Genomic DNA, 26,175 nt, shown 5'->3' on the forward strand with positions numbered 1-26,175 from the left:
TTTTTTTTTTTGCAGATAGGGGGGGGGGGGTCTCATTTTGTAGATTTTTTTTGCAAGTTCTTATGCAAACACAAAATGTAAACAAAATTATGTTCGATCAGTTAGCACAGCTTGTGTTTCTTTCAACTGCTTTGACAGAGAATACTGCTGCTGACAGAAGTACTCCAGTTGGCTGTTAAAAAAAAATATAGTGAATTTCTAAAAGCACTTAATTTCTTACTGATAAGCAGCATTTTAGACCAACTCAGACTATTCACAGCCCACCTCAGCTAACCTGACTTTTGTAGATATTTTAAGAAAAGGGAAAGAATGGTAAAAAGCTTCACTCTGGCCAGATTTGGACTACAAACTTTATCATCATCACCTGCAAAATTCTTGATAAGGATAGCAATTAACTGCCATATTTCCTCACATACTACCCCCCCCCCCCAAATAAAACATGCACCTTTATTTGGGAAGGCAGAATGTAGTTGTCAACTTGCAACATTTAGTAATTATCAAGATACAAGCTGAATGCAGCAGCTCGCTCACCCTCAACTGGCTCAGGAGTTCATCAGCCAAAAGCTGGTGCCTTACCAGCCAGCCTGGGAGGGATAACACTGGACTCTGCCCCTTCTCTTTACAGTCCCAGGGACAAGTGGCAGTCATCTTAGCAAGCATGAGTCACAGAGTCTACTTGTTCTACTCTACTCTTTTATTCCAGTGAAGAACAGTCTTTGTTCTTCCCACTAGATAATCCAGCTTTCCATCTTAAGATATACAACTCAATTTTGGAGTGCTTATTTTAAGGGAAAAAGCATGTCAGTAGTTCTATTCAGTATTTCCATAAATATTTCTAACACAGTATTGCTAGAAGAATCTTAACCTGTTTAAGGCATCAAAAACAATGTTTTAATGTGTGCTTTCCTTGCAACAGTATGTCAATTACTCAGTATCTAAGTTTCACAGTGCAGTAGAAGCAAAATCTTAAAATAGGAACATTAGCAGATTGAAAATAGATTCAGATGGTCTAGATTTACTGTAACTTTTCTATTGTCAACATCATGAGTACCATTGAAGAAATGTTCTTACAGTTCTTAAATAATTCACAAGTCAGCATGTATAAGTAGTAAAATGACTTCCCTTTGCTTAAAGCAATTTATGTTACTTGAAAAAACATAAAAACACATGAATATTTATAACAGGTAGTACCAACTCTCCATCTACTTGGCAAGAGGTCTGAGCACATACTGTAATAGCAACTATACAATTTCTTCAGTAACAGGGCAGCTTTTGACAGCTTAAAAGCAGTTTGCACAATTATTATACAAAGACACTACAATTAAACTGAGCTGACTCCTAAAATATTTTCTTTCACATTATCTCTATACATGCCTTCATTCTCCTTTTTTTAATCAGGGCCCCAAAATACTTCCTACTGAAAATTTTTCAATAGATTATTCAATTCTCTTGAACTTGCATATAAATATTAACCTAAAATCCCACAGACAATATCAAGGCCAGTGGGCCTGATGTTAAGTTTACTGAGCTGGGAGGTGGAAGGAGTGGGGGAGGCGAGGATGGAAAAAGAAGGCTGGATGGTCAAGGAACATAACATCTAGATGAGAATAATTGTGCAACATGCAATATGCATTCTAGTACCTGCACTCTAACCTTAACCCTAACCCTTGAATTTACAAAAATTGTAAATTCTAGTACATTTTTTCCAAAGAATGATAAAGTTAATGCAACTTGTGGTCATTATAGAGTGCACAGATACATACTGGGTGCATCTACACATGAAATTAAGGCAACACAATAAACTCTGGAGCAGTTCACACCAGAATCAACTGCTCCTGGTTGCAGTGTCTATCCATGCACCTGGGACAACAGCAATTTGAGCCCCGAGCTGGATGAGCTGACCGGGCACAACTTATGCTCCTGGTCACTGTCTACATGCGCACTTCAGTGCAGTACTCAGCCATAAGATAAGTTAACTAGTTTATTGTGCCCTAATACCAGCACATGTAGACTATGACATTTTACTGTAAAGCTAATTAGTCAACTCCGCAGTAAAGCACACATACAGAAACTAATCCTATTGCTCACAGTGGGTGTATGTCACGTAGCCAATACAAAATACGGAATTTTAAATAAAAACCTACTGACAGTACTGAACTTGCAATTTCAGCATTCCCCAAATATCACAGTATCAAAAGCATGGTATGACATTTACATACTAAGGATTGTGTTTACCTGACAAATCATCATAGTTTCAATGGTAGATAACATACTTTAACAAGAATTTTCCAAGTTAAAATGTTAACTCATTAGGCAAAAATTTGTGTTAAGTGTTCACAGTCTAGCGGTGTGAGATAGGTAGGTAGGGGGGAGGGGAGGGGGAAGGTTGAACTGGTGATAGAGTATAGTCGGTAAAATGCAGACAGGTTACCTGGGGTTATCAGATGGCAGGCAGGTTATAATGTGCCATAAATTCAATGTCTATATTTATTCCATGGGTTTTTGTTTTTTTTTGTATCCAGTAGATTTATGAAGTTCACAGGCTTTTCTATGAAAGGTGTTTTGTAAATTCCCCTTGAGGATTAGAATGGAGAGACTGGAGGGAGTGGTTGTCTCATGAGAAGTGTGCACCCACAGGTATTTTTGTCTTTGATAGATTTTCGGTGTGTGTTCATTCTGGTATGAGTTGTTTGGTTTCTCCTATGTATTTTCCATCAGGGGATTTAGGAGGTGCAGGTGTAAGATCCAGGAATGGTGGTGGCTCTGTTGTGGGGTGTAGTTGTTGTGGGAGTGATGGAGAGGCGTTGGCAGGTTTTACATTTTTTGTCCTGGCAGTCTGGATCCATTTGGTGCACTTGGGGCCATAGGAATTTTGCTTCTGGTGATGAGGTTTGCAAGGTTTGGTGCATGTTTAAAGGCTAGGGTGGGTGGGGTTGGAAAGATCTCCTTAAGAATTGGATCTTCTTCTAGTATGGGTTGCAACTGTTTGAGGATTTTTCTGTATAGGTTCCAGGGGATGATGATATATCATAACTAAGGGCATGAGATTTGTGGGGACTTTCTTTTTGTACTGCAGCAATTCTTAACGTGGTATCCGGGTGTTTTTTCAAAAGTATGATCCACCTCTGTAGAAGTGTTCTTGCTGGATGAAAACCCTTTTGAGATTTGCAGGGTGACAACTGAAGGGTGTTCTCAGTGCAAATTCAGTGGTATTGGACAGCTTGGCTGTATATTACAGCTTTCTTGGCGTGTTTAGGGTGATTGCTGGTTCTGTGTAGATATGCTGATCTGTGGGTTCCTTGTATATGGCAATTAGCAGGGCTGTGCAAAATTTCACCAGCTGTTTCGTTTCTACACTGTTTCAATTCATTTCAAGCTCGAAACAGCGAAATTGAAATGAAATGAAAGGCTTCAAAACAGCCTGGAAATGAAATGAGGGCAGTTGAAATGTTTCAAAATATTTCAGGTTTCAAAGCTGGGCTTGCTTGCAGCTAAAGAAAAACTAAGGAGAGGGAGGCGGAAAGGGGGGAAAGGACTACTCTAAATATTGACCATGTAGCTGGCCAGTGACTGCGATCCTTCCCTGAGGTCCCTTTCAATCCCAGTGCACTGGGTGAGGGACGGAAAAGAAGAGTGTTTGAACTGAGCTTTCTCTGCGCCTTCACACTTACAAGTGACACAAGTTTTACTCCAAACAGTTTGAGGTGCAGTTTCCCAGAAACCCCCGCACTTATCTCCTTGAAACTTGGCAACTTTGTGGCCTCGGCAGAGGCTAGCATGCCTGCAAGTTTCATCTGAATCAGGCAAGAAATGATAAAGTTATAAGCAGTTTTGTGCTTCCCCATTACAGCCTATGGGCAAAACATTAAAACAGCACTGAAACAGTGAAACAACAAAACTAAACACTGTCCTGTGAAAACGGAAGTCAAAACAAAATGGTGCTGTTTCACGCAGCCCTACCTAGTGATTTGTATTTTACCATTCTGGATATTGATCATAGTGCCTAAAAAGGAAGTGTTAATGCTGTTGTATTCAAGAGATAGTAGTTTGATGAAGGGGTGATGGACCTTAAATTTGTGACAGAAATCAATCGGAGATTGCAGATTTTTGGTCCAAATGAAAATCGGTCCCCACTAATTGCACACCGTTAGTTATGACATACTATCCTTTCCTGGAACCTGTATGGAAAATCCTCAAACAACTGCAACCCATACTAGAAGACGACCCAATTCTTAAAGGTATCTTTCCAGACCCATGCATCCTAGACTCTAAACAAGCACTGAACTTCACCAACCTCATCACCAGAAGCAAACTTCCTGTGGCTCATAGCACACCAAATGGATCTAGACCATGCTGGGACAAAAGAGGTAAAACCTGCCAACACATCTCCACTACCTCCATAATAAGTACATCCCATATCAGAACCATCACAATTCCTGGATCTTATACCTGCACCTCCAGAAACGTAATCTCTTTCCTCCAGTGCACTAAATGCCCTGATGGAAATTATGTAGGAGAAACAAAACATTCTGGTGTGCAGTTGAACGCGCACTGAAAAAAATCTATCAGAGACAAAAATACCCAATTATCTGTGGGTGCACACTTCTCACAAGATAACCACTCTCTCTCCAATCTCTCAGTTCTAATCCTCAAAGGGAATTTACAAAACACCTTTCAGACAAACCTACGAACTTCACTTCATAAATCTACTGGATACAAAAAAGTCATAGACTAAATAGACATTGGATCTATGGCACATTATAATCTGCGTGCTATCTGCTAACCCCAGGTAACTGGCCTGTATTTTACCAGCTATATTCTATCACTAGTTCAACATTCCCTCCCCTCCTCACACCCACCTGTCTCACACCTATTGTCTCTCATCTCTCTGATTCTCATTTTCAATCAAGCATGTGCGTTTTCACAGACCTACATTTTGCATATTATAGTTTACCAGCAGACTCTTGCTATTCCTGAAGAAAGGTGTTTGTGCCCAAAAGCTTGCAAAGAGCAATTTTCCAACTATTTAGTTGATGTAATAAAAGATACGGCATCTATGCAAAGAACCTGGTCTGCCACAATCTAGAGGATAATTAAACCAAGGCAGGTGGATATTCTGACAAGTGATTAAACATAGGTATCAAAATAGTAACCAGAGGAACAAACCTGCATGCATATAAACAGATATCCTTTTGTCCTGGAATCCTACAGAGGTGCTTAAGGACAAGTGAAGTACAGGAGATAAAATGTGCTAACACCCTCCCCCCACCCCACCCAATGCTGGTACATTTGTAAACAAATCTCAACTCATTCAAGTTGACAGTCATTCATTCCAGGGACAAGACAGTGAGAGGTGCAGCAATGGAGCGACTTGTACAAAATATAAAGGGCTAAAGAATCTTGTCTACTTGTATAAAGGACACCTGAGGAAACGGGTGTTCAAAGTTTGCAAGATCAGATCTGAAACCAAGCTTATGGTTTATGAAGCAGTTGTGATCCCCACCTTACTGTACATGGTTGAGATGTGGACAATGTACAGGAGACACCTCAAGTCACTGGAGAAGTTCCATCAACGTTGTCTGTGGAAGATCTTTCAAATCCAGTGGAAGACAGACACATCAACATTAGCGTTCTCTCACAAGCAAACACCACAAGCACTGAAGCAATGATCATCCAAAATTAACTTTGCTGGGCTGGCCACATCATTCAGATGTCTGACTCCAAACCTCCAAAGATTTATTCTTCCAGCTCAATGAAGGCATATGCTAAAGAGGCCAGAGAAAGTGCTTCAAGGACGTCCTCAAGGTCAACTTGAAAAAAATGCAACATTTACATCAACTCATGGGAGACTATTGCCCAGGACTGTCCCAAATGGAGGAGGAGTCTGCTACAAGGATCTCCGTACTCTGATGCCTTATGACAACACAAGATGGAAAAGCTGGACCAGCAGAAACAGCATGTTACGGACCGAATCAAGAATCCAGATCCACTCATCCCATATGGAAACGTGTCTGAGTTGCAACAGTCTGTCAGTCCCAGATCAGCCTAGTCAGCCATCTTCGGATGCACAGATAAGGCAATCATCCTCGACTGCGAGGAATTGTCAAAAAAGACTGCATAAAGGGCTACACAGCTTCTTTTTCATTGCAGGTTTTGATCAATCAGCTGTAGCATCTCAATGGCTGTGATCAGCTAAAGAAAAAAAGGATGCTGTGTCCTTGGATGACAGGGCTCTTTCAAAGATGCTCACAAAGCCACTTCAAGTGAAGTGAATGCAGAAGTCTTAAATCTGTAACTGTCATCCTGAAGTGCTTACATTTAAGCAGATTACTAATGTGGATTTAGAGAAGGGATGGGCAAAATATGGCCCATGGGCCACATCCACCCCACTATCCAGCCTGTGGGGCCCCTAAAAAATTTAGAAAATTAACAGTTATTTGCTCCTAGCTGCCTGTCAAAGATGCCAGGAGCCAGGGACAGTAGGACCCAGGGGGAGCCTCAGCAGGAGCAAGCAGCCCAGCCCTACCCGCCCCACCCCCAGCCATTTCCCAACAGTGCCCAGGCATGGCTGCAGCACCACAGGGCTCCCAGCTGCATCACCAGACTGCAGGAACACGGGAGCACTGGTATGCCAGGGCCAGGAGATGGAGAAGGGGTGCGTGTGTGTGTGTGGGGGGGGGCAAGTCCCACCCCGCCCTGCACTGCACCATATACATATACCCACACACCCTCACACTGCCATACATGCAAACCCCCACCCCCTCACACTTCAGCCACCCTCCCCCCACAAACCCCTACCCATCTACACCCCACATATCTACACCCACATGCTCCCTCACCCCACCCCCCCAGACATACCCACACCCTTCCCTACACCCACAGCCTCCCAGAAACCTATACCCACTCCTCATGCCCTCTACCCCGTCACAACATACAAGAGTAAGACTTCATTTTAAGTTACTGTGCAATTACCTCTATGCACAGTACACAAACGCATGTACATCAGGACAAAAATATTTTTTGAAATCAAATTAAGGAATGTTTCAGATGTTTGCTTTTTAGAATCTAATTTGGTATTTTTCTGGTTCCAAGGTGGTAAAACCTGTTGCTGAAAGGAGTACTTCCAGGGGCAAAAGGAGGGACTTCTGGTGGCAAAGGTCAGAGGTTAGGGGGTGGGACTTCCAGTCACAAGATGGTGACCATGGGGTGGGGCACCTGTCAAGGGGCAGGGCTACATGGCCTTTGACAGCTTGCCAAAACTCGATAAGCAGTCCTCTGCCCAAAATAATTGCCCACCCCTGGTTTAGAGATTGCAATCTATATATTACTGTAAGATCTTCAACAGCAAGACAATTTTTTTAAATGTAACCCACTTCAATATAATGCAAAACTCCCAGAAAAAAACAAAACTTCAATAGAAAAATGTTTCAACTCCCACTACCTTTCCCCCACTCGCTGCTCAAGGGACAGGAGTGAGACCAGACCCCAGCTAACACTCTGAGGCAAAGGAGGGTCGCAGGGTGCAGCACATGCATCTGTTGATGATACAGAGCTTTTCAGTTTCCCCCCCCCGCTTCTTTATACTGTCTGCAGCAAACTGACAGGGGAGCAAGACAGCAGTGAGCTGATAACAGTGTTTACCACCCGATCAGCAAAACAATAGCCTCTCCCCATTACTTCACATTCTTCTTAAACAGCTTACCAGCTGACCTGTTGATCAACTCCAAACAGCCCAAAGCAGTCACTGTTCTATCTGCCTGTCCCAGTGAAATTGTAGACACACACACACACACACACACACCTGCATTAGCTGGCATACCACATGCCTACGGTCCATGAGGCTGGGGTCCCTGCTGTGGAAGATGGGAGAGAGCGAGGGGGAAGGGTCTCTGCTTGAGCAGCAAGGGCGGGAGGGTGGAAGTGGGGGGTAGAATAGAGCAGAGGGAAGCCAGGCAGACCCTGCAAGTCTCTGCTAGAGCTCCAGTCAGGGAACAGAGGGGAGGGGCCAGCCCTGCTGTGGAGCAGAGAGCCCCACCCAGCCCAGAGAACATGCCAGGATGCTGGAGGTGTCTGGTTTACCTTAACCCAGCAAGGGGTCTGGGACAGACACTGCATAAACCACTTTGAACCAAATCAATTAAGTCTGATACTACATTCAACCAGATTCATCTCAAACCAGTTTCAGAAATTTGCAAACTGGTTTATGTGTACTGAACATCTGTTCTGTTACAGGTTTAAACAAGTTTCTGGATCACTTAGGCTAGGGACAGACATTACATCGAAATTGGCTTAAGTGGCAGATACAAACTCAAAATGGATATGAAGAGTAGAGCTAGTATACTTATTTACACACAATTCCTTTCCAAGCATCTTGTACACACTGGTAGATAGCCCATCATTTTCCTGCTCAATAACAAATAGGTGACACGCTTTACTTCCAAATTCTAACACTTTATGGATTTTAAAATCCAGGGGTTTTAAATACAAAGAAAAAAAAATAGATAGGCAATTTAATCTGAGGCCACAGTTGTTGGTTTTATATTCACATTACAGCAGGTTTTGGAACAGCAATTACTTACTTGTTAAAAAAAGGTTCAATGAGTTTTGATCTAGCAGATACGTGATTTTTTGGAGGACTGAGAAATGAACCTAGTGAACAAAGAAGAAATTCAGCATATAATATGTAGCTACACAGACGATCAGAGAATAGATCTGGAAAAAGACTACAATACCCAGGAAATTAGCCATGGAGATGAAACACAGTCCTGTTATGTAAGCATCATAGCCTGCTTCGTGAAGCTGTTCAGAAGCTGTGTCGTAACTTGGAAATCCTTCTGCACTTTCTAAGGAAGGAAAAAAAAGTTATACAAAGCGTTTAAGTTTCGAACAACGCAAAGCTTTGTTCATAGAACCAAATCCTATTCAGTAATATTAGTCCCTTACATAGCGCACTCTTCATCCATAAATCGACCATAATGCAATTTTAACAGTTCTGTATCTATAGAGAAGATAGAAATGAAATCTGTGAAGTCTATTTTTCCAATGTTTCTGCAATGCACATTCAGTACAGGAGCACATATTTTTATTTGAGTAGCAAAAAGAGTAAAGTTTTCAAAAGTATCTATCTACATGACTTAAGACACAAAGCTATAAACTAGGGCTGTGCAAAGCTTCAGTAACTGATTCGATTTGGAGATTTGGCCCGATTCGGCAGCCAAATCTGAATCGAAAGAAGAGACCCATTAATCTCTCTGAATCAAATGAGAAGCCTCCAAATTGATTCGGAGAGATTCACAGATTTGTCCATTGACTGTACAGGCAGGCACTAGACAGTGCCAGTGGGAGCAGCCAAACGAGCCCCAGCTTGAGCAGGCAACCCTGGAAGAAGCTGCGCCCCACCCAGCTGCTCCCCTGGCTGCCCCCTGCCGGGTCAAGGCAGGCAGTGCTGACAGCCCCAGGAAAAGCCGCAGGGGCTAGGAGATCAAACCGGGAGCTGGGGGAAATGAACAGGAATTTCCCTCCAGCTCCCAGTTCAATCTCCTCAGCTCCCAATTATTCCCCCCAACCCCTGTGGCTTCTCCCCAGGTCTTCCAACACTGCCTGCCTCAGCCCGACGAGGGGGCAGCCAGGGGAGTAGCTGGATAAGTCATGGCTTGAGCCAGCATTCCTGGAAGAAGCTGTGAGGCTGGGGGGAATGATGGGGGAGCTGGAAGAGTAATTGGGAGCTGGGAAATCAAACCAGGAACTGGGGAATAGAACTGGGAGCTGGGGAGAAGCCCCTGTTCATTCCCCCCGCCCCTGATTATTTCCCCCAGTTCCCGGTTCAATTCCCCAACTTCCCAATCATTCCCCCACAGCTTCTCCCAGGGATGCCAAAACTGCCTGCCTTGCCCTGGTGGCAGGGGCAGATGGGGGAGCAGCCGAATGAGCCACAGCTTGAGCCAGCAGCCCCAGGAGAAGCCGCAGGGGCTGGAGGGAACGACTGGAAGTTGGTGGAACAAACAGTGGCTTCCCCCCAGCTTCCAGTTTGATTCCCCAGCTCCCCAAATCATTACCCACAGGCTCTGCAGCTTCTCCTGGGGCTGCCAGCACATCCTGCCTCACCCCGGGGGGGGGAGGGGGGAGGGGGCGAAGAGGAGGACCAGGGGAGGCACGGCTTTTCCCGGGGCTGCCATCTTAAGCCAGGGCTCGTCCGGCTGCTTCCCCAGCTGCTCCCACCGGCACTGCCTGCCTTTATAGTCTATGGCTGAATAAGATTCAGCACCAAATATCTCTGGATTCAAACTCAGCCAAATTGAATCAGGACAGTGATTCGAATCACCAAATTGAAATCACTCTCCCTCTGAATCGTCGAATCTGAAGTGAATAATTCCCACTCCACACAGGTCTACTATAAACTATATTTTCAAGACTGCCACTTGATTTTTCCAAGGCATGTAAATGAACAGACACAAACAGATACCTAGTGGACATGTAGATTGCACTAGGTGCTATGTGCATCATGACATCTGGCTCTGAATCACTTTCAAGAATGGAATTCCCTTTGGAGCCTAGCTGAAGAAAAGTTTTCAAATATTTACACATTTCATTTTTCTCTCAAAGTTACAGGCAAATATGCACCTTAAATTCTTTCTTCAACTTAGAGCTACATAGCCTTTATGACTGAATTTTTTTGTCTTTGAAACCTGAGTATTGCCAAAATTCGTCATCTGGAAAAGAAATAAGGTTGTTAAACAGCCATTTCCATCCTTCCCGCCCACTCATGCAATACCAAGGCCCTTGCCACGTTAAATCACATCTTAAAACTAGTTAAATCACATCTTAAGTTGTTACCCAGCCACACGTTCAATCGTGTGAAAAAATGAGGAAGCCACAAAATTATTCCACAAAAAATATGGAACAGGTTTGAGGCTAATTCCTATGACTACATTAACTGAATGTGCGGCCAGGTGTGCATCACAGGGCAACAGGCCTGAGGGGCCTGCGCCCCTGTGCAGGGGGCGGAGAGGCGGCAAGGACAACCCAAAAGCACAGGGACAGGGCCCAGAGAGAGCCGTGACCTGGAATAACTTACCTGGCCTAAGCATAGTGGCAGGAGACATGGACGTGGGCAGCGTTGCCCACCGTTCCTTTATCAGCACACTTTGTGTGGCTAGAGTAGCGCAGGGACATGACATCATCTGCTGGCACTTAGAAAGGTGTTCAAAAACTGGCGTGAGATAAGGAGATGGGGGCAACAGCGGCAACATACCTACAGGCTCCTGGCCTGGGCATCCAGCCAGATTATGCCTTGGGAACACCAGGGACATCTCAGAGATGGACACAGCATCTTGGGGGAGCAACACCCTCAACTGTGGAAGAGAGGGACCAAAGATCCGATGGCCCAGTACACAACAGGGATGCTCAAGTGGGAGGAAGGCCACTGCCCCTGGTCTTCTATGTTTAGTTACGTTAGTTTCTCCTGGGGCCTGAAAGTAAGGCCATATAACTCTTGCTGCCTGAACCAGAGGGCGAGAGACCAGGAGCTCCCACAGACTCTAGGGTGGAGAACTATATTTAGGCAGGCCCAGATGGCCCATATAACTGGGGGGGGGCGGTCTCAGAAGGTGAGACCACTCCTGCAAGAGGTTTAAGCCTCACAGGTAGAGCATAGGCAGGAAGTAACCCTGGCCATTCCCCAACAGATCCATGGACGCTGCATGGGTTGGTCAACCCGCCTAGAACACACAGTCGGGGGAGCATGCCGAATCATGGGAGTGCCCAGACTTTCAACCGCACGGCCACAAACCAACATGTTGGCATATGGATGGGGTGTAGGAAAAGTGAAGCCCCAAGGGACATCCATCCAGAGAGCCACCAAGTGAGTCCAGGTCACATGGGAGCCTCCTGCATCTTATTTTAAGAACAAGACATGGCAGGAGAGCAATAGGGGCTTCCTTTAGGAAACAACACATGGCAGACATTAGTGCCAGGAGATGGATAAAGCCCAAGTGTGGATCACCCAGCCCCAAGCCACTTGGGAGTGGCTGCTCAGGCTCAGACAGGCACAGTGTGGCCCTGCATCTTGGAATCCCATCAGCTGAGTCGCCATGCATCCCCACAGGTGGGACCTTGGATCAGCTGATGGGACCCTCAGCCACAGAGGCACACATTTCGTTAATGCACCCTTGTGGCTGGGACCCCTTTCAGCTGAGGGGTCTCCCAGTCATGGAAACTTACTACTTGCCAGTACAGGGGGAGCCCAAAATAGTGAGCCTGGGCTCCCTCTGCATCAGCAATAAGGCATGATGGGAACTGATGTGTGGCATAGCAGGAAGCATGATTGTGTGAACTGTGCATCAGATTCCATCGCATTTTTACCTGCACATCTGGCAGAGGCCTAACTGGTGCAGAGCAGATGTTAACAAAAAAGTTATATTTGCATTCTTGTCATTAAGATGTCTTCTCTTCCGTTAGACTAAAGCTATTAAGACACAGCCATAAATATCGGGATGTACTTCATAATAGGTAAAGGAAGCTTGTGTTTAACAAAATAAACCTATATCTATTGCTATATCAACTACCTGAACGATGGTTACAAAGAGAATAGAACTAGACTGTTCTCAGTGGTGGCAGATGACTAGGCATATATTTCAATCAGGGAGTCCAGGACCAAATTTCATGGGCTCACCATGGCGCTGGGTGCCAATTTCAGAGGCAAATTGTAGCCGCCCCCCTCCCCCACATGCCTCTGCCGGCAGGGGCGGCCAGACACACGGACTGCCACTGCTCCTCAACCAGACCTGGCTTAAACAGGGGGGAAAAATAAGTCCTCCTGGAGCCCAGCCCCTCACAGGCACAGGCCACCGCCCACCACACACTCCCCCGACCCCCCCACACACACGCATCACCCCTCTCCAGCTGCACACGGGTGCAAGGAAAAACTGTTGCCCCCCTGCCGACTCCTAGCCAAGTCCCAGCGCTCCCCCCACCGTCTCAGCACAGCTCTACTCCCCTTGGCCCTGTCCCCCACCCTCCACAGCACTGTCACCATGGGATGGGCCCCACCAGGCCAGGCAACCATAGCTGCCGAAAGGAAAAAAGCTAGGCCCTGTAAGCCCAGGCAGCAGGGCTGGGAGGCTACATGAGGCCAACCCTCTCACCAAATCAGCAGCTAGATTGCTGCCCGGAGGGAAAACAAAGAAAGACCTTTTATGTTTACACGGAGCCCCACTTTTCCCTGCTTTTTTGTGGGGATTTGTCTGATTTTTATGGAAAATGCCTCATTTTGCATTTTATGTGAAAACTACAAAAATCAGTTTCAGAACATCCCTATAGATGACACAACATGGAGCAACAGCCTCAAACTGCAGTAATGGAAGTTTAGGTTAGATATAAGGAATAGCTCTCTCACTAGGAGGGTAGTAAAGCCCTGGAACAAGTTCTCCAGAGAGGTTGTAGAGGTTTTTAAGACCTAGACAAAGCCTTGGCTGGGATGAGATAGTTGGGGATGGTCCTCTTTTCAGCAAGAGGTTGGACTAGATAGTCTCCTGGGGTCCCTTCCAACCCTAACTTTCTGTCATTCCATATGCCTTATTTTGTATTTTAAATAGCTTAAGAATAACTCTAAATGTATATTTTAACCTTGAAATATGTTTACAAGAAAATTACACAGTGTATTAAATGTTTTACAAACAGTCCTTTTCTCAAGAAGTAAACTTTCTAAAGAAAGTGTAAACACCCAACAACATAACTGATATACAATTAACTGAACCAGAGTTTCAAATAATGACAACTTCCCTTTTAACTGTAATGGATACCCATATACCTCCCTCCACAAAGACATAAATATTCCAATAACTTTAAACCAGCTTAATCTTGAAGGTTTAGTCCCCCAAACTGGTCATGACATCTCACTGGAGAGCTTAAGCTTTAACCTAGTCAGCCAACTCCAGTGGAATAGAGCCCAAGTTATTAATTTTTTTTTTTTGGAGCATCATTCTAAACTGTGCAGCCAAAAAGGCTCACCAGACGGTCACCAAGTTTTATTGGATCCCAATAATAGGTTACCAGTACACCACCACCATGAAAGGCACATACAGAATTAGGGAACCAAGCACCTGGCTTGCCCTGGTTGCCTAAAAGAATCACCATCACAGAAGAGCAGCACACTTATTTACTGTAATTTCTTCTTTTGTTGCGACTCCAGTTGATTAGAACTACAGTGCAATTGCTATGCACATTTTGTATTCCAAATTATACACTGAGTAATTATAGTTATGTGCCCACGCAATTTTGCACATAAAAGGCATGACAGCACATAATTGCATAATTCTGGAAAATTTAACTGTGGTGGGCTCTCTGCCTCCACCTCCACGATATGGTGGCACAGAACCGCACAACTGGACAGCTGGGTAGGGGAGCTCCAGCCTGCGGGGGGTGGGGGAGAATGTGGGTATGGGCCTTACACCAAATCAAGCCGGGAGGGCTTCGTGCCTCCATGTGCAGCTTCCAGCACTCCAGCAGGAAGCTGTATGTGGAGGCAAGAAGGAGCCCACCAGGCCCAATGGCACAGGACTCTAGGCCTCCATGTGTGGTTTCCCACTGGAGTGCTGAAAACCGCACATGGAAGGCTGGCTTGGTCTGATGGCACGTGGACCAGGAGCTGCGCACCAGTGAGCCAGGTGGGAAGCCACATGTGGAGGCATGGAGTCACATGCCATCAGGCCGGGCAAGCTTCTGCTCGTCTCCACATGCGGCTTCCTCCTGGAAACCCCACATGGAGGTACAGAGCCCAAGTGGCCCAATGGTGTGTGGCTCCCAGTCTATGCACCGCCAGGCCAGGCCAGGCCAGGCCAGCCAGCTTCATGCCTCTACATGGGGCTTCCAGCACTCCAGTGGGCAGCTGCACATTGACGCTTGGAACCCCCCCAGCCCAATAGCGCATGGTTCCCACCTGCAGTGCTGCAAGCCCACGTGCTGGCACAAAGCAGTTTGGTTCAAAGGCATACACTAACAGGCCAGGTAGACTCTGTGACAACACATGTAGGCCCTGGGACTCAGCCAGAGGCATTCAACTGTGGGGGCTCTGCCTGCTGCAGGCATAAGCACCCCGAAGGCCTGCTGAGCCTCCAGCAGTGGGGCTGTGCACCATGGGAAGGGGTGTGGTGGGGGTCCCCTCACCCACCTACAACCCCCCCACAACTCTCCCCACACACACCCACACCCCTTCACAACCCCATCCACAATTCCCCCCCAACCATGCACAGTACCTGCATATATTTCTAAAGACGACTCAAATAGTGTTATATTTTGTTTATTTGTAACAAAAAAAATAAAAGAAATTAATTTTGCATCATTTTGAGGTTTTCTTTGCATAAATTCCCTGGTGTATACTAAATGTTAGATTAGTTGAAACATCTTTGCTTATTGAAGGCAACACACCCAGTGCTCCAACATGTGTTATACTGCCCAACATTTTAACCTCCACAGCAACAAATGCATTCCAGAATCCTACAAACAAACTTGTCTCTGATTACTTTAACCTTCTTTCATATTTCATTATCTTAAAGTAATGCAGCTCAGAAAAATCTTAATTGTATTCTACAAGATAGAGTGAACTCTAATCATTACTGTGTTTAAAAGTCCATCCAAGTACTACTAATTGACTAAGTTAGTATCAAGTACTTATAAATTTTAGCTTTCAGAGTAGTACATTTGCACACTGGTTTTAAACATAATAGAAAGTTATTCGCTACAATCAAGACAACAAAATAAACATCAGTGAATGCTGACAAAACTGTTCATTCAATGTGCGCTATTTCATTTTGCAACACAAAATAAAGCTGAAACACGGTGTCTACTACTGACCCCCATTCACATCAACTTTCACAACAACTGTTGCAAACAAGTAACCATTATTACTATTATGGTTTAAACACTGTATTTAATTTTAGGTTAAATAATGAATTTATCTTAATCTCTTCTGTAAAAGGAGCACAGGTAGAATAAGCACTTTTGTGCATCCTTACCAACTTTAGGAGGGTTGAAGGGAACCTCTTTTAAACGCTTTTCCAGTTCTGCAAGGGACGTGTTATTAATTAGCTCCTAGAAACAAGAAGGCACAGCATAAGCCATCACTGACAAGTGCATTTTCCCCACAGACTAAGTAAATGGGATTAGAAGAAACATTAATTTACTACTACCATCTTTGTGTCATTTGAGAAGGAACACAATCTAGTTCTAAACTCATTCTAAAAAGAACAATTCCAGAAAAGTTAAAAAATAATTTGTATGCATCTTTATAGATGCATAATTATACCAGAGACACTTCATTTCTCTAGAAAAACTCAGAGAGTTGGTTATACTGAAACAGGTTCTACAGGAATCTTGGGTTAATACTAAGAAAGCCAGCAAGGAAAATTTACAGCATGTCAGAGAGGCACATGGAGTGAAACTTAAGCAGCTCTTGCCTGGAAATATAACTGATCAAAAAAAATATTTATTTGCCAAGAGACAAGGTTTGCTTTAAAAAAAAAGTGTATATACAATGCTTTGTGAAGCTACTCCAGTCTTGTTTAAAAAAAAATTAAGAACCCACCAAGGAAACCTACCAAAATTAAGAATCTTTCAACCCAGTGGCCAACCTCATTTATGTTTGCAATGTACTAGCATTCAAAGCCTCACTAAGTTATCCTAAGAACTAAATAAATATGAGGCCGTGTTTTCAATCCAAAATGCTTTCAATATAATACTTTAAGAAAATTATAAAAAAAAAATCACTACTGTAGCTTCAGTTAATACAAAAAGCAACATTTGTGTAACCAAATGATCAGTTTTTTAAGTCTCAAACTATTTTTATTTGTGCTTCTGCTCAAGATAAGGCCAAAAATAGTTACTAGCCATGTTTATTGATCTTTACAAGCTGACATAAGAGCCAAGTTGTTTTAAGTTCTTTATCAAGTGCACATAAAAAACAATGATTGTTTAAATCACTCCTATTTATCAGAATTCATTCACACTTGAAGGGCATGCAAAAAAATGTGTTAGAGAATAAGCCCTAGTTTGGGTACTTGTTCCTCCAGCGTGCTCTCTCTGGGGGAAGAGTGCTTCCATTTTGCTTATAAACAGATTCCAACATATGCCCTTGCTACATATGCCCAGGAGGAACTCACTCATTATAAATGTAAACTTCTTCCAACTGAAACTTTTCAACCTTAAACTGAAAAGCTTGCAATATTCTAGGGGTTTTAGATGCAGATGATCAAGCAGCTTCCAGAACTTTTCTCCTCTGAATGAGAAAACTGGAAGTCCCTACTGCTATTCATAATAGCAAAGCATAGCAACGTGTTTTTGTAATTAGATCAAGTTTATACCTAATAATAGTTTGCATGAGCTGAAATTAAAACTCACAGTCAATAATCAGACAAGGTCAAATAGTAACAGTTCCTTAAAAATGAAGTTGTTTCCATAGTTATGAATTATACAAAGTTTGTTTTCCCATCCTGATGTTCACATGCACGCAAACACTTATACCCACACCTGTCAGTTTGCCTATTTTATATATTTAGAATAAATACAAGGTATACCTGAAAAATGTTGTAACATGGGTAGACTATAGAAACAACAAAATTGTACATTTATAGCATTATCATGAGTAAAAAAAAAAAAAATCCAGCAGAACTGAGATACAGTCCATATTCAACACTGCTGCAGAGGTGTAGCCAGGCAACTGTGCACCTGGGGCAGTACTGGCTATTTTTGCCCCCAAAGATAATACTTGGGATTGTTGTCCCAGGTACCCCCCATTCAATTACACACCTACACCACTGAGTGCTACTGAAAACTCATTCAGCTGACACTGAAGATAGGATCCTACCAATATTTGGAAAAAATGTTCCTATAAACTAAAAACATGCCTGTGAAACCAACCCTAGCATTTTAAGGGCATTTAATTATATGCACAGACACAAACAAGAAGATGTAAAAGACTGCTGCTTTACAGAGCATCAGCTGCTCTACAATTACAGCTGGGTTCTGAAAGAAAAGTATAAGCTACATGGGTGTTTTGTTTACTGTGACGTAGGACTGTGGACTTGGGAAGCTGATGTGCTATATCAGCATTTCTCAACCCGTGGGTCGCAAGAGTATCAAAAGGATCATGAACAAGCTTTAAAAATGGATTTTCCCTTAAAAGGAGAAAAATACAGGAAACCACGGTTTTTCCTTCTGGGCTGTGAAGGGCTGCCTTCCCCCCAACTATAATCCACACACCTCCCTCCCATCCCACACACGAGGGAGCTGGGACCTAGGAGCAGCAAGTCTGGAGTCAGGGGCACTGGGTCAGAATTGGCCACTGATGTTATAAATGGGTTCTGGTAAAAAAAAATAAATAAATGTTGAGAACCACTGCTATATAACCCTGAGTTAGCCCAGATCCCAATGCTAAGTGCCTCCAAAAAACACCCATGAAAAATATTACCTTTTGCTGCTTACTGGTCAAAAGTGAAAGTAGTGTGTACATTACCCACAGGGAGCAGAACATGAGCAGGCTCGGCTCTCTAGCCACTGCTACTCAGTTACTTGCTACAAGGGAAGATTTTTTCTTTCCTTTGTCTTTCAAAAACAGGTGCAGAGCTTAATTCTGGGAATATGCTGCATGCAGTAAAAATATGGTATTTTATTATAAATAAATATTTACAAGCTCTGTTACAGAAATTTTAGAAATGTTAGACAGGAAAAGGAATTTAAAAGGAAGCATAAAAATGATCATGCTACAAAAAGGGAGGAATTATTTATATAGGACTGTGGTTCTCAAACTTTTCAGACTTAAGGCACCCTTCAAAATGCCAGCTCTTAGTCTTCACTTGCTCTTTGACTATAGAAAATAGAGCAATTCTTTTGTTGCAAAAGAACCAGAATATTTTTGAAACTATGGATTCCTGTATGAAATCTCTGGGTTTATCTTGTTAATCATGGCTGCATACCCAGCTGTGCTAACATTCTGCAACAGTGAAAAAATTTCAAGGAATATACCTGTCATCTTAAAAAGCGTATTTTGGATTTCTGTACTCAATAAGCTAAAAGGTTTTGACCATAGTAAATTATATAAAGTTACCTTAAAAGGTTGTGTGCTTGCCATCAGTTTAGTATCCAATAGCCTAAAAATGAAAAGAGAAATGAAGGATATAGCATTTCCTTATTAAGAACATTTCTACTGCTTAGCAAATTATACAAATTCTTCAAATCTACTCTATTTTATCTACTGGAAACTAGACATATAACTCTCCAGAATCCAGAGTTAAATCTAAGGAGAACATTAAAATGAGGTTGGTTTTTTCATTGGGAGAGAGGGAGTGGAAACCAAACTTCATGGAAAAATATTAGTAATATCAATAGCAAATAAACCTTGGTCCACATACAATTAAAAGGGTCAGAACAATAATTTTCAAGACAGCAGCTTATATGTAAAGCCTTATCTTTGCTACAAAGTACACTGATGTCAAAAGTATTACGAATACAAACCACACATCCACATGGATTTTTAATTTAAGTTGACCGTAAATCATTCTACACTGGAATTCCAATCACAACTATATCTTTAAGCTTAATCTAGCCAAAAGAATAGTTGGAACGTGACAGCTGGTACCAGCTGCAAATGAAGTGCAAGTTAAACACTGGTAAACGTGAACAGGAGGCAAATCTTACCTGGGAAAAACACAGGATGTTACTTCCTTGAACTCATTAAGGTCCTAAAATTGAAAATAATTTGGTTACCACCAGGTAATTACTACACCAGCATTAATAGCCAAGAATAAAATGTAAAATTCACTTGTTTACTTTTATCAGAAACTCCTAACTTAAAGCTTGATTTCTTCCAACTTAAATGCAATTTACATAGTTTTACAATATTTAAATCAGTAAAGACCTAACCTTTAAAAACCCTTTTCATCATCACTGGTGTTCTGCAGAATACTGTCAATTCTCTCTCTCATACAGTTAAAATACCATATTGCTTGAAGTGTTTGCAAGTGCCAAAGGGGCTAAATGCAATTCATCTTGGATGATCTCAACTTTTTTAGGTTAAAACATCCTCCATAATTTTTCTGAATTTTGTGGCACCTCAGGTAAGAATCACTCATTTAGAATGTCATAGATGAGCCCCTTTCCTCCATCCTCTTTCATGCTTCATTTGTTTTTATCTTTACCCAGTTGTCTTCTTTAGTCAAGATGAACACTAACATACCCAAGCGAACAAGTGCAGCCCTTCCCCACTACAGCTGCTCTTCCAGGGTCTCACAATGTCTGTTTCTCCATTGCCCCTCATCCCCTTCCTCTGCTCTTTTCTTATTTGGTTTCATGGCTTTGCATCCAATAGATACATGAGGATGAAAGTGATGTGCCTTTAAAATCAGTGTACACCTCAAATTGCTTGGGATACTGGCTATTATACAGCAGGAAACTGCCACTTCGCAAGAAGCCTATCCAGAGATGCCAGCACCTACCATTGTGAGCAGTGGCACCTGATTCACAGAGCTTCTAAAAGCAGAAATGCAAGCTCAGATAAAACAAGCTCTTTCAAAGAAAAGCAGCTGTCCCTCCAGCTGGGGCTGCTCCCTTTCTTAAGTGACTAAGGAGGTTTTGCTGCATGCCAGCTAGCAGCTTGGCATCATCATTTGGTTGACCACCTGCCTAGGGAGCTTGAGAACAGTAGGGGACTAGCCTGGCTATAAAAACACAGCTCCACAGCCTTATGTCAGGTGACTTGCCCATAGCATAGCAAGTTGCTTGGAGCACAGGATCATCCAGTGCAGGCTCTGCCAGTGCAGGCAGCAGGACAAATCCCGAGAGTAATGGCCACTCTGCTGCTTGTCCATGGAGCGCTGGGGCTAAGAAGTGCTGATAGCGGCTAGGCTCCACAGCACCCCAGTTGAGAATCAGTGTCTTAGATGTTACAATCATTTCATAAGAGTCAACTGATTTTTCATTCAAGTCTGAAATACAGTCTTAAGACAAAAGGCCATCCCTCTAACTATATACTGAATAGAATTTCACAGCTTTTAGAACAGATGTTTCAGAGCACAATCATGTTAGTTTGTTTTCATTTGTACACAACTAGGTTTGTTTTAATAAACATTTAACACACTAGAAGATGGGAGGGCAATTATTTGGGCTGGAGTGCCACTTATGGAGTTTTGGTGAGATGTTGCAAACCAGGGGGCAGGGCTGACCTGGCCCCAAGGGGCACAGCAAGGGGAGAAAGAGAGGGGGACAATTGATCCTAGGGGTGCACAGAGATTTTGGGGGCCAATACCAATAGCCAATTTTTAAGGCAGCATATTGGCCAATACCAATCCAATTGCCAATACCAGCCTGGCAGCTGGAAGAGCAGTGTGCAGCTAGTAAGTCTGTTGTGATGGAAGGGGAGGGGGGAGGGAAGGAGCACGTGGGGGCAGATCAAGGCCTCCCTGGTGAGGGAGGAATTAGGGCTGGGGCTAATGCTACCCAGCTGGGGTGGGACAGGCGCAGGATGAAGCTTCAGCTTGTCCGAGGGGCGATTTCCAATACAATTTTCTTTATATCGGTGCCTATCCAATATTGGACTGATGCCTCGGTGTACCTCTAATTGATCCTATCCAGCCCCAGGCCCAACCACCTTGCACCCACCATCAGGGGCACAGGATGGAACAAGAGGGTGAGATCACCATGGAAACTGGCCCAGGACCCCCCCACAGGTAGGGGTGCTTGCCACATAAATGGGATGAGGTCATGGGCAGGCAGGGAGCCATGTCCAGGAATGTGGGATGGCAACAGTGTGGGTCTGGGGCCCGACACAGAGCCACAATTTGCACCCCACACTTCCCTGCAATGGACGCTGGTTCCAGGGGCAGGAACATGCAGGGAGCAGATCACAGCTCTACACTGGGTCCTTGCCACACAGTCACCACCCCATGATCCCAATGCCAACCATGATCCCAGCCACCTGTCCCACCCACCCACAGCCCCTTCTATTTCCCCAATTTAGTATGCCTTACTCACAAGGGTCCTGAGCCAGTCTCCATGGAAACCCCACCTGCCTGCTCCATCCAGCACCCCTTGCAGTGGGTGTGGGCAGGATGGACCAGGGTGCCCAGGAAGTAGGGCCAGGTCCAGTGGCAGTAACAAAGACACTGGCAGCAACCAGCCGCCATGCCACCCCTGCCCTGTCACACACTAGGGGACAGAACAGGCCACGCATGCCATGGACCAGGCAGCCCCCAACACCAGGGATAGGCAGGCTCAGGGACCCAGCATGGGCCAGACAGAATCCCTTGGCTGGCTGGATTCAGCTTGCAGGCTGCATTTTGCCCACCCTTGCTCCAGAATCCCCATTATTATTTAGTGGCACCTCGCACCTACACACGTAAGTTAACTCAGCGGGTTAAGGTGATTATTTCAGTCCTAATTCGAAACACTTCCTAGTTTCGGAAGACTGAATGCAAATTCTGGTCCATTATCCATTATCCCCAAATGACAGAATGATTTCTAAATACACATTTTAAAGTTTCTATTATAATTTGTTCAATAAACTCTGATAAGCTTCCACCCACAAGAGATTAAAATATGTTTATCCTCAGAATTATTTTTATCACAAGAACTCATGTGAATTTGTTGAGTCTTGAAGACATTTATAGAATCTGAAGACATACAAGGCGACTTACATCAGGCAGTGGACAGTAGAATTGGTGTATAGTGTGCATGACATCCAGTAGCATATTGTGTCCAATAACAAGCTTGCCCTAAAGAAAAAAAAAAATGTTATAGGCATGAACAATGTATTTTCAACTGCCATATAAGACAGGAAAATTTCATGCAAAAATTGTATTTAATTTTTCAATCCAGTATACTTTACTTGGTGATACAGTGCGTCTACAGGTCTTTGCTGCAAGTGAATTTTGGGTATCTCTGCTGTGGTAGCCCCTAATCAGAAGGGAGAAAGAACCAGTAGCAAGAGAAGGATATGGGAAAGTGTGGGTCCCTTACTGAATGGGGGAAGGCAACCTTGTGACAGAGGATGCAGAAAAGGCTAAAGTGCTCAATGCCTTTTTTGTCTCAGTCTTCACAGGCAAGGTCAGCTCTCACACCACCGCACTAGGCAGCACAGTTTTGGGAGGACAGCAGCCAACAGTGGTGAAAGAACGGGTTAGGGACTATTTGGAAAAACTGGACATGTACATGTCCATGGGGCCAGGCAGGATGCACCCAAGGGTGCTGAGGGAGTTGGCTGATGAGATTGCAGAGCCCCTGGCCATAATCTTTGAAAACTCATGCCTATCAGGAGAGGCCCCAGATGACTGGAGAAGAGCAAACATATTAGTGCCCATATTTAAGAAAGGGAAGGAGGAGGATTCAGGGAACTACAGACCAGTCAGCCTCACCTCCAATCCCTGGAAAAAAACATGGAGCAGATCCTCAAGGAATCTATTTCTAAGCAGTTGGAGAAGGTAATGATTAGGAACAGTAAGCATGGATTCACCAAGACAATCCATGCCTGACCAACCTTATTGATTTCTATGATGAGATGACTAGCTCTGGATGCGGGGAGACCAGTAGATGTGATATACTTTAAATTTATTACCAAGGATTTGATACAGTCTTCCATAACATTCTCACAGGCAAGCTAAGAAAGTATGGGCTTGATGAATGGACTGTAAGGTGGAAAGAAAACTGGCTAGAGCATCAGGCTCAGAGGGTAGTAATCAACAGTACGATGTCTAGTTGGTAGCCAGTATCAAGTGGAGTGCCCCAGAAGTTGATCTAGGGGCTAGTTTTGTTTAGTATCTTTATCAGTGACCTGGAAGATGGCATAGAGTGCACCCTTAGTAAGTTTTCAAACAACACCAAGCTGAGGGGAGCAGTAGATATGTGAAGGGTAGGGCTAGGATTCAGAGTAGGCTAGGCAGATTGGAGGACTGGGCCAAAAGAAATCCCATGACATTCAACAAGGACAAGTGCAAAGTCCTGCACTTAGGACAGAACTATCCCTTGCACCAGTACAGGCTGGGAACTGACTGGCTGGGCAGCAGCTCTGCAGAAAAAGACCCGGGATTACAGCAGACAATAAACTGAATATGAGCCAGTACTGTGCCCTTGTTGCAAAGAAGGCTAATGGCATCCTGGGCTGCACTGGTAGGAGTGTTACTAGCATGTAAAGGGAAATGATTATTCCCCTCTATTCAGCACTGGTGACGCCACAACAGGAGTACTGTGCTCAGTTTGCTGCCCCCCGCCCCCAACTACAGAAAGGATGTGGGCATCCTGCATGCCCAAGCAATGCTCTTGTACTTCTCCTTACTTATTTGTCCAAGTTTCCACTTCTTATAAGCTTCCTTTTTGTGATTTAGTTTACTGAAGAGTTCCCTGCTAAGCCAAGTGGGTCTTCTGTCATGCTTGCCAGTCTTCCTACACATTGGGAGGGTTTGTTCCTGCACTCAGTAAGGTTTCTTCAAAGAGCAGCCAGCTTTCCTAGGCTATTCTCCCCCTCAGACTGGCTTTCCAGAGGATCCTGCCCATGAGTTCCCTGAGCAACTCGAAGTCTGCTTTTCTGGAATCCAGGGTCCTTACTTTGCTGCTTTCCATCCTTCTTTTTGTCAGGATCCTGAACTCGATCATCTTGTGGTCAGTACTCCCTAAGTTGCCATCCACTACTACATTCCCCGCCAATTCTTACTTACCCTGTTTGTTGAGCAGCAGGTCAAGAAGACTTTATTAAAGACTTTAAAAAAAACTGAAACACTTCCCCCAATGTATATTATGAAGTAATGCCATAAACTTAACTGTGACAGTCTAAACGACGTGCATTTATTCTTGGCTTTTTGCAACAATAGTATATTGGGTTGTAATAACAGATGCACTGTATTCAGCCTTGAGGTTTGACCTGGAGTACTGTGCCCAGTTTGAGGCATCACACTAATACAAACGTAGACAAACTTGAAACTCCAGTGAAGAACAACAAAAATTATTAGAGATCTTGAAAGCGTGACTTACAGGAAATGGCTGAAATACTATGAAGGGTGGTAACAGACCATTCTCTGTGGCTGTGGGGGCCAGGACAAAGTATTGATCTTAAATTGCAACAAGGAAGATTTATGTTGGATACCAGGAATAACTTTCTTACTAGCAGGGGAGGCTAAACTTTGGAGCAGATAAACTAGAAAGACTGTCAAAACTCCATTTTTGGAAATCTTTAAGAGCTGGTTAGAGAAACGCTTTGCTGGGACAGTATAAACAAAAATGATCCTGGCTTATAAAGATGGATGTACAGTACAAGATAACATCCTGAGGTCTCTTCTGGCCCTATTTTTATGATAATGTTGTATGAGAACTTCACCTTGCAAACTTCAGCAGCAACTGGCTTTGCATTCTGTATGAACTGAAAACCTTTTACTGAAAAACTTAAGAAGTATGGTTTAGTAAAATGTGTCCACCAACTTACAGAATTAGCAATGGCATGGATGACTCTGGAAAATCCCACTGCATCATTAAGTTGTCCCTGTAAGTAAAGATCTGTGTGTAAGTGAAGCATTAACTTAAACAACTTATAAGCACCCTGACCTCTAAAATATTTAACCAGGAACTATCTGAAAAGAAAGCCCTCAATTTTGTCTAATGATGAAAAAAATTAGACCCTGCAAAAATAGAAATATTTGGGGAAAAAGTACCCATGAGGTCAAAACAGGGAATATGTGTCAGAACTGTAGTTCTATTCAGAGCTCTCTAACTTGGGGTTAAACAAGACCGGGTTAAACAATTCAAAACATATGCATCATGTCAATATCTGCATAACAACAGAACCAAGTCTTCAAGCTGTTAAGATTAAGCTTCAGTGGCCAGAGGAACTGCTATCAATTAAAATTACATATAGCTTTTTCTACTTTGCTAACTCTGAGCACTGTGATGGTTGTCAAATTGCTAATGCTCTCTAAAACTCTTTTAAAGTATCTTGCATTTCTGTTACTAAACTAGCTTACTATTGTACAGGACATCAGGCAACCTAAGAGTCAGGGCAAATATCCCCACTCCCATTCCCACCAACTAGACCTCTCAACTATTGAAGCTCATAGTGGAGTTCCCTTTCCTCTAAAAAATATGATCATTACAATGTACAAGAGAGTGAAAGACAGGTAGAGAAAGTTGCAACATAAATAAGCACATAGA

The 26,175-nt window shown here is 43.6% G+C and overlaps 1 protein-coding gene across 2 annotated transcripts in view; it reads right to left on the reverse strand.

Moving 5' to 3' along the window:
• The window catches only part of PARN (poly(A)-specific ribonuclease), a 186,185-nt gene that overhangs the window by 140,620 nt on the left and 19,390 nt on the right, over window positions 1–26,175 (reverse strand). For both annotated transcript variants that reach the window (XM_019507430.1, XM_019507429.1), the window contains exons 12-18: window positions 25,454–25,510; window positions 22,680–22,757; window positions 19,687–19,730; window positions 19,097–19,139; window positions 16,011–16,086; window positions 8,733–8,843; window positions 8,580–8,649 (exon numbers count right to left, since the gene is read on the reverse strand). In XM_019507430.1, coding sequence (XP_019362975.1) covers window positions 8,580–8,649; window positions 8,733–8,843; window positions 16,011–16,086; window positions 19,097–19,139; window positions 19,687–19,730; window positions 22,680–22,757; window positions 25,454–25,510 — 479 coding nt within the window. The remainder of the gene's footprint in view (window positions 1–8,579; window positions 8,650–8,732; window positions 8,844–16,010; window positions 16,087–19,096; window positions 19,140–19,686; window positions 19,731–22,679; window positions 22,758–25,453; window positions 25,511–26,175) is intronic.

Source organism: Gavialis gangeticus, unplaced genomic scaffold, assembly GCF_001723915.1.
Source record: "Gavialis gangeticus isolate Ggan-Ray unplaced genomic scaffold, GavGan_comp1, whole genome shotgun sequence".
Lineage (NCBI taxonomy): Eukaryota > Metazoa > Chordata > Crocodylia > Gavialidae > Gavialis > Gavialis gangeticus.